This window comes from Ascidiella aspersa, chromosome 8, assembly GCF_963924565.1.
Source record: "Ascidiella aspersa chromosome 8, kaAscAspe10.2, whole genome shotgun sequence".
NCBI classification, from domain to species: domain Eukaryota; kingdom Metazoa; phylum Chordata; class Ascidiacea; order Phlebobranchia; family Ascidiidae; genus Ascidiella; species Ascidiella aspersa.
In genome coordinates, this window is record NC_139454.1 from 5,308,198 (window position 1) to 5,322,754 (window position 14,557).

The window sequence follows — 14,557 nt, forward strand, 5'->3', positions numbered from 1 at the left end:
GTGACCTCACGAGCATTGACGTCAATCTCTTTTGTGACGGTATAGCAGACTGCGATGACGGCTCCGACGAACTCGAATCGCGTTGCAACGCGACACGGTTTTATTGCCGCAACAAGAAGCCGATTTCCGTGGCCAAGAAGTTTGTTGAAGACGGATTCAAGCAATGTTCGGACGGAAGTGACGAATGCCCGGCTGTCAGTAAGCGAAACTCGATCTTTTCCAATCAAAAGGAAATGATCGCGAACCCCTTTTTTAGGGCTTGCTTTTGGATTATGGGAATAATAGCTTGCGTGTTTAACTTGATGGTTTTCGGCACCTCCTTAAAAGAATTTGTTCTCCATCGTGATGACAAAAACGCACTGAAAGAAAGCACACACGTTTTCATAATGAGTCTGTCGGCTGCTGACTTTATGATCGGTTGTTATCTGCTTGCAATCGCTGTCAAAGGCCTTCAGTTTTCTGGTGATTACTGTTCGGTGGATGCTGCTTGGCGCACAAGTTCTACTTGTGCCGGGTTGGGATTTACAATTGTAGCTGCTTCCCAAATCAGCGCGTTCACAATGACAGCAATGACCGCCTTTCGCCTCTACACTGTGTGCAACCCATTTAACTCCAGATCGCTTAAAATGAAGTGGGTCTATTTGAGCTGCGTTAGTTGTTGGGTTTTAGGTTTTCTTTTAGCCGCTGTACCGTTGTTTCACTATTCGTCTGGTTATTTTGTTGCTTACGTTTGGTTTTCGTCTAGATTTTTTCGATCGGACAGAATATCTTCCGACGCCATGTTTCAACTGGCGCACAGAATACAACGCAACTTAACCAACCCCACTTGGTTTGACGTGACTCAGCTGATAGGCAAGACCTTTCCCAACCTTCCAATAACTGGCATCTTTGGTTACTATGGCGAAACTAGTGTTTGCATGCCCAGACTCTTCGTTTCTGTTAACGACCCTTCCTGGCAATACTCTGTGCTTCTTATCACGCTTAACTTTACCCTGTTTTTCTTCATGCTTGTTTCGTATGTTCTGATTTATATACAAAGCAACAAAATGAGCAAAGCAAGACAGAGTCAAGTGAATAGCAACATGCAAAAACGTATCTCTCGTTTGCTTATTACTGATTTTTGTTGCTGGATCCCGCTGTGCGTTTGCGGTTTCTTGGCGGTAGCTGGTGTTCCCCTTACTAACGATGTTTACATTATCAGTGCTGGTATTTTGTTGCCCATCAACAGTGCTTTAAACCCGCTGCTATACTCCACGTTTCTAAAACAAATGTTCACTCGAATTAAAAAGCGTGCGAGCTCTCATCGAAGCACTACCAGGCAAACTGAAATGAGTGTTGTTGGCAGGGATAGCTAAATTTATTTTTCACGTTTTGTAAAATGTGTAATTTTAAGGGGTCATTTTTTGACGTCACTGTATGTAATTTATTGTCGGTATAAAACAACACTTGTAATGCAAACATCAAGTTTGAAAAGTTTTCTATTTTCTCTTTATGTTTATACTGTGTCGGAGTTTTCGTGTGTCGTAATGTTTTTAATGACCTAAGTCGCAGAAATGTATGTATATGTTTATTTCTATTTGTTCTATACACGAATCAAGTATAATCTATTGTGTAAATTTGCATATTTTCATTCTCTTCTACGTATTTATAATTTCAAACACAATGTTAGTTTACAAGAGAGAATTATTTTCTGAATTTGTAAAATATAGTGGATAACGTGCACCATATTGAATTTAGCTTGATAAATTTGCCATGAATAGCCGACAGCTTTGATTTTTAACAAAAAATAGGATGTTTTACATCTTTACGAAAAATTGCTTATATGGCGTTGAGAAACGATACAGAGATTATAGGTTAATTCCCTTAAAAGCATTATGATGTCGCTTAATTACGATAAGAGCAGGAACTAGGTTCAGCACCAACTGAGGAATTAAATTAGATTATACTGACATTTGTTTGACATTTCGGAAAAAGAAAAATGGATAAAGGTCACTGTGATCTAAAATAGAAATTAATGCAGACTGACAACTTAAAGGTTGCTTTTAACATAGGCCTGCTGCACGCAGGCTTTCTAATTGTATTTAAAATTGTTCAAGAGTTTATCATTTATAAGACGTTTGCTTACGCGCTACACCAGGGTTCGGCAACCTTCCCTAACCTATAATAAGGCATGTTTATTACAACATTGTTGGGATAAATTTTCATGTTCTGCAAAGACCTATTACAGTTTCGTTTTGGTCCAAGACACGAACATGGTTTCCGACCCCAGTGCTACACGAATAATAACTTAAATGTTATCAAATTGGTTTCATAGTTTCTTGTACATAACATTAACTGTTTTAGGCAAGTTAATTGTATCGCTAAATGAATGTGCTAACCGGGGGAGATTCAGAAACCAAGGCTTCCAAAGGAACCAAAATTAGTTGAAAGTCGGACGTGATTTATCAATTGCCAAATATTAAATAATTTCAGCAAACTTTCGACGCTGTATAATTGCATGGTTGTCAAATTTTCAGTTGTCAGAAAAAAAATAATAAGGAACTTTTCTGTAAAGTAATGCGGTCGGAAACCTATAGTGACAACGGGGCGCCGTAATTCAACTTTAAAATCAAGATCATTTTTGCTATGCTCGGTTGGCACTTCGCGTGTTCAGGAATTATAAATAAATTTAACAGGCTTTGCATGTATAACGTTATCTGAAGTTTTGATCACAATTCGCCTTAAAGGGAATTTCTAAGGTAAGCTAGATGTCATAGTTCAAATCTAAAAACTAGATGGTAATAGCTCAAAATTAAAAACGAGATGTCATAGTTCTAAAATCTAAATGTTATTAGCCCAGAGCTAAAAACTATATGGCATACCTCGAACCTAAAAACTAGATGGCACAAGAGAGCTAAAAACTTGATGTCATAGCAGAGCTAAAAAATAGATGTCATAGTTCCAAGCTAAAAATGAGATGTCATAGGAGTTTTTCTAAGTCCTTTGCAGGGTTACACAACGAGTGACAGGGTCTTGAGTATGTTTTAAACGAGTATTCTATCTAATAGAATGCAATTTTTATTTGAATTAAAAAAATTATGACACCATTCCAACTGAGTCACACATAAATCAAAGAGTGTCAGACAAAGATGAACGTTCAGTTTATTATACTGTCAAATGTTAAGGGTGGAAAACATTAGGGACGGCCTGCTCTAGCTAGCATTTTTTAAGCTTACACAACAGCGTTCGGTTTCACTTTATTATAGTCACATGTGCGAGTCAAGTCTGCGGCAACGTGATGCTTTTTTCAAAGGAAGAGTCCGGTGCGATTTTATGAATGGGAACGTCGACGCTCTTGTCCCTGCTAGCGCTGGAGAGCATCTTTTGGTTACGCTTATGTCGCCTGACAACCGTTGCTATGATGACGACCACGCAGATAAGAACGAGGACCCCAAAGACTCCAGAAATGACGCTGGTGGTTAGGAATTCTGGATAAACAACTTTGTGAAAGTTGTTTAATATAAGGTGCAAAATCTTGGATTGCAGGTATTATATCAAACTAACACGCAGAATATAGGTTTCAGTCATTTTTTAAAATATTTGTTTTCGTTAAGGACGAATTTCGCTGTTATACAAGGAGTAGTTTTATTCAAACGTAGAATTTGTACTATGATGTTATTTTAACGTTAGTTAATATATCAATGTATTGGCGACCGATACCAAAACCATAAGGCATAAATAATTAGATGATAGAATTTGTTAAATGTAATATATTTTACCGCAATCCGACACCCGATAACAAAAGACAACATTACTATAAACAAATTAGATGACATTGAAATGTTTAAACTAATTTTTATTCGGTAAGAAAAGAAAAAAATTGCTTTTACGTTAAAAGAAATTTTAGTTACCATCAGTTATTAACCTATAACTGATATTTGAATATTTCACCTTTCAACGTGGAAATCTTTGAGACGGATTGAACATTATGACTGAAATTTCTGTATTATTTTGGTATATATTTAAAACCCATACCACCTAGTACCTGATGAGCACCGATGTTGCCACTTTGCATCGGGTATCGGCTCCGATCACATAATATGGGACAAAGGAATTACTAGCCTAATGTGGTATTGCACTTAATGCTGTCTCTCTAAGTATCTCAATCCCTTTTTGCCTAAAGGAACTTACTTGGGTACACTATGCACGAATCTGTAATGTAGCTTGATAAAGAACTTTGCAAAGCCTAAAAGGTCAAGCAGATCAACATCATCTTTATTAAGACGTTTTAATACGAGCTTGTGTCATCTTCAGTCAAAGTGACTGAGAAGTAAATCAAAGCTTAACTTATAAAAGGTAGGCCGTAATTGCTATCATTCTGAGTTTCTATATTGGAGCATTATTTAGCATCTTTAGGTGTTGAACAGGTGCAGAAACTCCATATACAATCAGAAAAAAAGGAACTTAAGTCTTAATCAAGATGATGTGGACTCGACCTTTTTGGCTTTGCAATTCGTTAACAAAGGAAAACTTAATAACTAAAATTCGTTCTTCTAATGTAAACAAAGTATAAACCAACGTTTCGGCAGCAGATACCAGCTGACCTTATCAGGGTTAAAAATTAAAACGAGAGTGCGTTAGCCAGCTTATATACTAAAAAGTATAAAATAAAAAGACTGTAGATTAAAATTAATAAATCTAAACGTCGCTGAAGTATGCGATGGAAAACTTACCCTGGTTTAATTTAGGCGCTTTAAGCTTGGTCGTATAGCTGGGGCGACCCTCACCCTTCACCGTTGCCATAGTGATGGGGCCGAACGTTAGGAACCCGCTCAAATCGCTCGATACCCCTTTGTTGACGATGTCGCGCTTGACCCTCCGTGGGGCGGAATCACCGGTCACCCCGTTACAGAGGGGCTGAGCAAAACGAACGTTTTGTGTTAAGAGGTATTTTGTTATGTGGTGTGTTGTCAAAGGTAGCCTGTGTATTGAATCTTTGTCAACTCGCCAATTTAAGGTAATTGAATGTACTGTAGTCACACTAGGGACGAGTTTCCATGTCAACGTTTTGTTTTAAATTGGATCGTATGGGCGCTAAATAGGCACATTGTACATTCGTTATAATCCCTAAAATCACCCCTCTGACGTAAAAGTTTAATCCACGGTCCACGACACTTTTTCATCTAGGTTTAGTCCCCACAATTGAAATTAGGATCCAACCAGACCCACACATACCAACAACTTCATTTTATAAACACATACATGAAGCGAGGTTTTTAGAATATGTAAATTGTTTTATTAGAATATGTAAATGTACGATTGGAATATACACGGAAGACTGTTTTTATAAATTACTTGGTATGCAAACGTCTATTTCTGGGCAAACGTTGTATGTTATATTTGTTTTTCCTGGTATCTCTACTTTGAAATCACATGAGTTTTTTGGTAAGTAGAAATCAAATATAGTCAACATAGTCTACGTAAACTCTTGCTACCGGGCATGGTTATGTTAATCAAAAGCTTCTTTGGTAATTTTAATTCCTAACGAACGTTTCGGCAGCCTATATGCAAGTCAATTTCAACAGGGGTGAATAACACCAAAAGTAAGCTAGTACTATAGACCAGTGCTTCTTAAACTTTTTTAGTTTTGTTCGCCCCTAGCATATATCTCAAGATTTCATTCACCCTTGTCTCATGATATGATAAAACTATCTCATCTATATGTAACAGCATAAAATTACTTTGGTTGTTTCGTTTGTTAAGGTCAACTCAAGATAAGTTTTACCATCGTGTGTTTACAATTTTTCGAGTCCAGACATATAAAGCTACAAAAGCACAAAACACAGTCACAAAGTTTAGAAAAACAATTGACTATAATCCATTCCTGACGGTTCACCCTTATTCACCCCTTTTGGTTGATTCACCCCTGCAAACATTTTATTCACCCTGGGGTGAACCATTCACCTGATTAAGAAACACTGCTATAGACAACACACGTAGGAAAAAATGCAAAAAAATCCCCTGTACGTACTTACTAAAATGGGTACTGCCTACCTGGGCTACTACTTAATAAAAGTGCAACCAAGTAAAGAGTGTGTAAGATAGAAATACGCGAATTTGTCTTACCCCCTGGCCGGAACATACTTGCGATGATTTGTTACATATCTGGACTCCGCAATGCAGATAGACGTATCTGTAACAAATATACAAATCTAACGTATTTGTTGAACTTGTAAACGGGTATTTTAGCATGTCCTTGGTTTTGCCAATTAATTAATGTATAAGCCTAACAAAAATACAATTATTGTTCTCACAGAAAAACTGTGGTATAAATTTCGTTCTTAGTTTCTGAAAAGCAGTAACAATCTTAAACGGTGTAAGCTAAACTACTTTTTACTCAGATTATTCAATATTATTTTAGATAATGCTTGCCTGTACGCCAAAATGTAAGTCGTATTAGTCAATTTTAAAATCATGTCCGAGTCAAGTTGTTTTTCGTAAAATCGCAAGGTACAGTGTACTGTAAGGCGTCCACTTAGGGAATAAAGAAGCGTAAACTCACTCTTCCCTGCTTATCTTCCACTGGAACATCTGGAACATGAATCTCGCCTTGCGACCTTGACCGTTCGACAGGATACGGACCGTTCCGTCTTCTGGACTGGCACACCTGTATGTGTAACATTTCTATAGCGTAGCCTATACCAGTGACCTAGTAATGCAGTGGTAGGGTTCTTAAACTGGGCTCCATCATGGCTACTTGGGATACGTGAACGTGTTTTGGGGGTTTCTCGAAGGCCTAATTAAACCATTAGAGTTTTTTTTTATTTTACTTTTGCATTGTTTCGGGCCAAAAGTGGCAGATTTCTGAAGTCTATATGTATTGTTATTTTAATTAATGACGTCATCTATAAAAATATCTTGCCTACTTTGACACACGAGTAATAAACAAAAAAATTAGAGCTCCTCTGTGTAAAAAGTTCAGGAACCCCCTGTTATGGCCTATCGATCTAGTAATACAGTTGACCTGAACGCAAAATTGTAGGATGTGGTCATAGCTAATGGACAGCAATAAAATCACAAGCAAACGTTGATCGATTGGTTTTATTAGGCCAGTGATTCCCAAACTTTTTTTCTCGCGAACCATTTTGAGCTTTTGTACAGTGTTGATGTACCACCTAAGTTACACCTTACCAGAATATCTCAAACTTTAACTCAGTGGTTCTTAACCTTTTTTCAGCCGCGCCCCCCTTTGGTAATTTTCTCATGTCTTGCGCCCCCCTAATATTTCGACATTTTGCAATTAAATATCACTGAGAAAACAGGAAAATAGTGAAGGAAGGGATTGTTGGTCGCGCGAAGCGCGAATAATTTTGAGTTTTAGTTGGTCGAATTGGCTAAACTGCAACCGAAGAGGCGTTTCGCATTGGGCACGCAACAAATTGCGCGAGCTCGACACATTGATTTTATCGAGCTGATTTTGACAAACGTGTTGCGAGGGCATTTACTCCACAGTTGTAAGAGTTATTATGTCGAGCGCAAAAAATGTCAAGCGCAAATATTATACATTGCGTTATCGTGTTTCAAAAGATGTAACGACACACAATACAACGGCAATATTGCAAAAACAATATAGTTTCGCGCAAAAAAAGTTCGACTCCCCCTGTTGCTATAGCCTGTTATCATATATAAAATATGGATGAAAAATAGTCCGAAAGGGCGATAGCTTTTATCGTTTATCTATAAGTTAATTTAATAGGACGGTGATACCATGGATTTTCTAAAAGGGAACTATAAGATTGGCGCGCAGCGCGAAAATTTTTGCAGTTTTAATGTTAAAGTTGGCAAAAAACAGAGTTTGTATGTAGGAATTATGCCTAACCCAAACGAAACCATTAAAATCACTGCAAAAATTAAAAATATATAAAGTCGAGCTCGCGCCCCCCTTAGAATTCCTTGGCGCACCCCTAGGGGGGTGCGCCCCCCCAACCCCCCCCCCCCCGGTTAAGAACCGCGAACCGCTGCTTTAACTATTTTAGCATATTATACAAAATAAGTAAGCAGAATTAAACTTTACCCAGGAAGACAAAGAAGCCATAAATTAAACAAAACCCAAGGTTCAATGCGATAGTTGTTTTTTCTTCACCAGCTGGTCGATACATACTACAACTACACCGCTCACTATTAGTTTATTACTACATATATATTAAACCAGCTAACAATTAGCGTTTTATTATCTTGAACAAGATAAGTGTTACGTCATAAACGTGCGAAACCTCAAGTTAAACGAGGTAACCAAAACGCAGCACGGCAAATTACCCAATCTGAAAGTTTAAAAAGTTGAACGTTTTCGAAATTTATACGTATGCTGAAGTTAGTCGCGTACCACCTGAAAGACTCTCGCGTACCACCGGTGGTACGCGTACCACAGTTTGGGAACCACTGTATTAGGCGGAAAGGCGAGTAAAGTTTAAATTAAAACCAGGTCAGAAATGCAATAACTTTTAGCTGGCCGTTCTTGGGCCAAATTAGGAAACATTTAGACAAAGTGTTGATGCTAATAAACTCGTACCCGAATAAAAACCGACAGACAAAAACTTTTGTCCGGCCATACATCTAAAAACTAAACGTCAAGCTAATTAAGTGTGGTAAATCGTATAATAATTAAATTGATACAAAGCAAAATTTCAAAGCTATAACAGCTGAAGTAAAATACCTGCCGGTTATGAGGTAGTGATAGTTTTTCATCACTTCAAAAGCCTCACTCGTTGTTGCGTAGCAACTGTCCAATGACGTCACTATGTCGTCATCGCCGAATACGTCATCCATATCAACCGATACATAAACGGGAACACCTGTCGATTGTTTCGGGTGATTAAAAATGTTATTCAGCTTCCCCTATGCTTTTGGGACGCATAATGTTTGATAGCTCTTTCCACGCAAATTTAGTGAAACTGCAAATGACGGTTTCGCTGTTTACTGTTAATATTTTCACAGGGATATCAAAGAAGAGTGTAACATCCCACGATTATAGTTCCGGGCTATTCCTTTGCCTACTTTTGTGACGGATCGACCCATGTCCCTAATAAATATTCAGACCATTAATTATTATTTGTCAGGACCTAAACTAGTGTGCACATAAAATAAATATTGAAGCTTTCGATCGACGACAGACTTTACGTTTAGTCTAAGATTATTATTAAATTGTCAATAAACCACGGCTCGTTGGTCTAGGGGTATGATTCTCGCTTCGGGTGCGAGAGGTCCTGGGTTCAATTCCCGGACGAGCCCACTTTACTACATTTTACATGGTAATCAAAAAGTTTATCGATTTTATATCTGAGATTAAATATATTTTGATTGAAAAAAGTTGCTCGTTGGTCTGGGGAAGTTTTTATCAGTCTTTTATTGCTAGCGGCACCCCTCAGAAATATTAAATGGATTGGGGCATCCCTACAAGATTTTACCGTTGGTAATTTACTAGAATGTCATAATATCGGAACTGGAACAACACTCTTCTACTTTACAGAACGCAGGAAGCTATAATTGGATTTATTCCACTCTAAAAAAAAATCAGGTTCTTAAAGATTCCAAAATATTTCTCGGCAACCTTGAGCGTTAGAAATTGCACCCAAGGGTGCCGCGGCATCCCGGTTGAGAACCAGTGGTCTAGTGTGTGACTCTCGCTTCGGGTGCGTGAGGTCCCTATAGTTTCATTTCTCATTTCATTCAAATCCCGGACGATGCCAGTTTCTTTTTCCCTAGACAAAGATTCAGTGTTCACACACTTTAATTCTTTCTCGTTTTCCTTGGCATGTAAAACTTCCCAGCCACAAAGCCCAGACGATCTGATTTTATTTCATTACCTTTGGTTTATTTAAAATCTTATATATTTCGGTGGAAATTTAAACCATATTTCAGTGGAAATTTAAACCAACAAAGTCCAAACTATTTTCATTACCAAATTATATAATTCTTCCCACCTACAACCATGGAAGGCCTGGCGCCCAGTTTGCATACTATTTTTATCACCAAATTATATAATTCTTCCCACCTACAACCATGGAAGGCCTGGCGCCCAGTTTGCATACTATTTTTATCACCAAATTATATAATTCTTCCCACCTACAACCATGGAAGGCCTGGCGCCCAGTTTGCATACTATTTTTATCACCAAATTATATAATTCTTCCCACCTACAACCATGGAAGGCCTGGCGCCCAGTTTGCATACTATTTTTATCACCAAATTATATAATTCTTCCCACCTACAACCATGGAAGGCCTGGCGCCCAGTTTGCATACTATTTTTATCACCAAATTATATAATTCTTCCCACCTACAACCATGGAAGGCCTGGCGCCCAGTTTGCATACTATTTTTATCACCAAATTATATAATTCTTCCCACCTACAACCATGGAAGGCCTGGGGCCCAGTTTGCTCTTCGGGTGAAAGTCGCTTCTTTGGTAGAGATTCATCGCAACACTCAAGGTTCCTTGAGATGTGGCGAAGTTCAGTGTCCTGTTAACATTGCAGCAAAATATAAAACTAGAGCCATATCCGATTTATTATTTATGTAGAAAAATGTTTTTTATATCTTTTTTTTCTGTTTATTGTATCATTTTTTCAATATCATAAATTGGTGTCGAAATAAAGTATTACATTGGGCCAGTAATCGACACTGACAATAGCAATTGATTAAGTTAAATGCGCAAATTAACGACTGACGTGGACGCTTGACTTTTTGCAGCACGTAACCGCTTAGTAAACGATAGGAAATTTACTAACCTATTCGTTTAGATCAGGGGTTCTAAAACTGGGGTCCATGGACCCCTTGGGGGTCCGTGAATTAGTTTTAGGGGGTCCATGAAGGCTTAATTGAAATATTAATGTATATTTAAAAAGTAATCATTTTTTCAAAGAAAGCAGTTTAATTAAAAACAAAACGGTTTTGCACTGACTGTATTTAGACCTCATTTCACTTTTATATTTTTTAGACTGAAATCAACAGATTTATGAAGTCTATTTGTATTGTGACGTCAATTTATGACGTCATTATTTGAATTTTTTCATTTCGTGGTTCACGCGACATCAAAAAAGTTTTAGGGGTCCTAGATACCCCACTCTATGGAGTGTGTGTAACTATTTTATGAGGGTGTGTAACTATTCTATGGTGTGTGTAACTATTCTATTCTGTGTGGGTAACTATTCTATGGGGTTTGTGTAACTATTCTATTGGGTTTGTGTAACTATTCTATGTGTGTGTAAGTATTCCATGGGGTTTTGTAATCACGTGTCCCTATCCACAACTTGTAATACAATTCGGTTGCATTAGGTGATTAGCTTGTCCCTAAACCACCAAGGGGTCCATGGACCCCAGTTTACTAACCCGTGCTGCAGAACTATATAGTTGTCCAAAACTGCTTGCAGCACTAACCTGACGCGTGGTGTGAGTGCGAATGACGAGCTGACCACGTACTTATCGTCGTACCGACACTCGATGCTCATCAGTTGTTCGTACTTTTCAGGACTGGAGAAGACAATCTCGTTGAGGAACCTGTACTCGTTTCCGTCATGCTGCGAACATAAACGTTGTACTGCAAAAGCTCTCGGGTTAAGGCTCGATCGCTGTCATATTTATTGATCTTTCTAAATTGTCATTTTTCCCAATTCTGATTAGGGTAATCAGGTGGCACTCTATGAAGACAAATTGCTTTGAATTCTTGACAAGCTTTCGCACAACCGTGCTTCATCGGGTCAAACTGGAAATGCAGGCAATTAAAACGTTGTAATAGGGTTGGTTTTTACCAAAAAATAGAAAAAAAGTTTTTGAATACATTTCATTCAAATTGTCACTAAACAGCGTGAGGGCCTTTTCTGTTTATTGGCTATCATTCCTCAACAAACTTGCTGATAAGTGTTTGTGTCGCAAAAACGCGATCCGCGGCCCAAGCAGTTTATTTCGGCCCGCTGCTTTTTTTAGTTATTTCAGAGTATTTTCTATAATGTATTACGCTTGGAAGGCATCCTAGGATATTCCTACTCTTACCAGCTTATCAGAACCATGGAATTTAAAGATTATTTTAAGATGAATCACACGTTGTATTAATGTATTCGAGATCCCAATTTTTCATCCCGCCAAGACATTTTCTGCTTCTGTTCAAAACGAATTGTCCACCCTTGCTCTATACTTACAATCACCCTCATGCCGCAAGTGGCGTATGGAGAGTAGACGGTCATGACGTAACTGTCTCCCACGCGGTCAGCAAAGCATTCCATCGAGTTGCGGAAGTGGATTTGTCGACGATCGGTGACGGAAATCTTGTTGGCAGTCAAAAAGCTGCAAAACGTTGGTTAATTATGTTTAAGCTTTAAGTATGGGGTGAAGTTAATGTAAATTTGTTTGCCACTTTCACCAACAGTCGAATTTTGAGGCTACAGCCTTTAACACTTGATCGAATATCAACCTATCACATAAACAAATATAAACCTATCACATGAACCAACATAAACCTATCACATGAACAAACATAAACCTATCACATGAACAAATATAAACCTATCACATGAACAAATATAAACCTATCACATGAACAACTATAAACCTATCGAGTTACGCCGTTCCTTTTTACGTTTTAAATTATTTTTTTCTTAAGGAATTAGTGCCCATATAATTAATTTTCAAGTGTCAGATCATGATAATCGGAAATCAGATCATGATAATCTTATATCACCAATAAGCTACCAACTTCTTAAAATGTAATTAGGGAACGCCTCCATACAATGTCGTTGTCTATTTTAAGGCTCACCTGTCTGGTATTGAAACGTGTATGCTCCCAGAGTTACATCGCAGTTCCGGTTCGGCTAGGGCTGAAAATGTATCAAAATTTAATAAGAATATCAAAGCCCATACAGAAGTAGGTATCATTTTGAACGTTTCGAATAACTCTTTATTCATTTTCAACATAGCTATGTTGAAAATGAATAAAGAGTTATTCGAAACGTTCAAAATGATACCTACTTCTGTATGGGCTTTGATATTCTTATTACGTCTGACTACAACCTCCAACCATTATGCTCCAAAGTATCAAAATTTCTTACACTTATTTTTCAAACAAAAACTTATTTCCATTTTATTAAGCGTTATAAATGCAAGGCATATAGTTTCCCCAGTAAGTCAAATAAATTAATGGGAGTATAACTTACTCTAAAGTTTTCTGTTTTACAATTTCTTGTTTTAACAGGAATGCCAATTTACTTATTTTTATGCGTGCAAAAACGACGAAGCAGTTGGCTTAAAGAAAGCAGTTAACTTTCGGTTACAATCAGAATTTTCTTTCGAAAAACAGAATCTGCCTAAATCCGAATAGTGCAAAAGCAACGATTCTGGTTGCACATCAATGATAAGGATATAGTAAGTACAGAACCTAGTAAACCGAAAAATATTTACCATATAGCATCCAAACAAACTGATTGTCGGTTTACTAAAATAAGTTCTGTACTTCTGTGTTGTTTAATCTCTGTGTTTTCCGTTAGGCGAGAAAATAATGGTGGAACTATGCATATATGAGTTAACCTAAAGCAATTAAATGTGCCTGCTGATTACTTCAATTACAATCACGTTTGCCTGATTTTTTCCCACCTGCACAAAAGGACGTCAGCAGCAGAACAGTAATTGGCTTCATCTTTGTCGCATTTCCCGAACTCATAAACCCAACAACTTTATGTTTGCTGAATCTCAGGTAAATTATCTTGGACCTAAAGAACAGTAGCCTACGCTGTTATATTGACGATGCTACAATTATGCGTAATCCTAAGACGCCTTTAGTTTCGCGCACACCGTATTATGGACTGGCCTAAAGAACTTTCTTCGCAATGCTGTGAAACAAAACCTGTTTAACCAGCCAGCTAAACACCGCACGTTTAAAGTGCACGCCTTTATTAAACGCAGGCGCCGCGGCAGACATAAAGCTGTTCTTTCGTGTTTTTATACTTTTGTGTACGAGCAGTCGAATATAATAAATCTATATAATTTATTTTCCAAGTTGTCTTTACATTAGGTCGGGTGAGGGCATAATTTAACGATATTCCTAGTAAACAAAATGTAAGTTCAACAAAATCAACAAGCAAGTTGAAAGCAAACTTTTTAAACTTTATTTAAACCTTTTCACAACGGTTATATAAAAAAGTGTTATCTCCGAAAAAACCTTTCAAATCTCAAAAAAACTTCCAAAATATGTATTGCTCGCAACAGTTAAACTACAGTTTATCATCGAATTCGTCTCAATAGGCCAAACAGCGCGCAAACAAAGGCCCTCTAAACGCTCAACTAATACTGATTGCGGCATTACCGAAATCACTGTGTGTACGGCCCTGCTTTAAATTCCGCTCAGGCGCTCTACATGGAAACAAGCGTAGCCTAATGCCGTGGAATTGCCCAAGGGCATAAGCAGATCGCAGCTTGGCATCGCGAGTTTCATTTATCTCCTTTACGATCTTTAAAACAACGTGTAATGGAGACGCAAGGGCGATTCTGCACGTTTTCGTAAAGTACCGAGGCGCGTTAATAGGAACGCCCGC

The 14,557-nt window shown here is 37.9% G+C and overlaps 1 protein-coding gene and 1 non-coding gene across 2 annotated transcripts; one reads left to right on the forward strand and one right to left on the reverse strand.

Annotated features, from left to right (window-relative positions):
* Nucleotides 1-3,129: 3,129 nt before the first annotated feature.
* On the reverse strand, nucleotides 3,130-13,858 carry LOC146135314 (uromodulin-like). The gene is made up of 10 exons (XM_083395274.1): nucleotides 13,620-13,858; nucleotides 12,787-12,847; nucleotides 12,173-12,317; nucleotides 11,415-11,554; nucleotides 10,386-10,498; nucleotides 8,693-8,831; nucleotides 6,542-6,646; nucleotides 6,106-6,172; nucleotides 4,713-4,896; nucleotides 3,130-3,467 (listed from the first exon to the last, which is right to left on the reverse strand). The coding sequence occupies exons 1-10, from the start codon at nucleotides 13,684-13,686 to the stop codon at nucleotides 3,259-3,261; spliced, it is 1,230 nt and encodes a 409-aa protein (XP_083251400.1). The 5' UTR covers nucleotides 13,687-13,858; the 3' UTR covers nucleotides 3,130-3,258.
* Trnap-cgg (transfer RNA proline (anticodon CGG)) lies at nucleotides 9,196-9,267 on the forward strand. Its single transcript has one exon. It is a non-coding gene; the product is annotated as a tRNA-Pro (tRNA).
* Nucleotides 13,859-14,557: the final 699 nt, after the last annotated feature.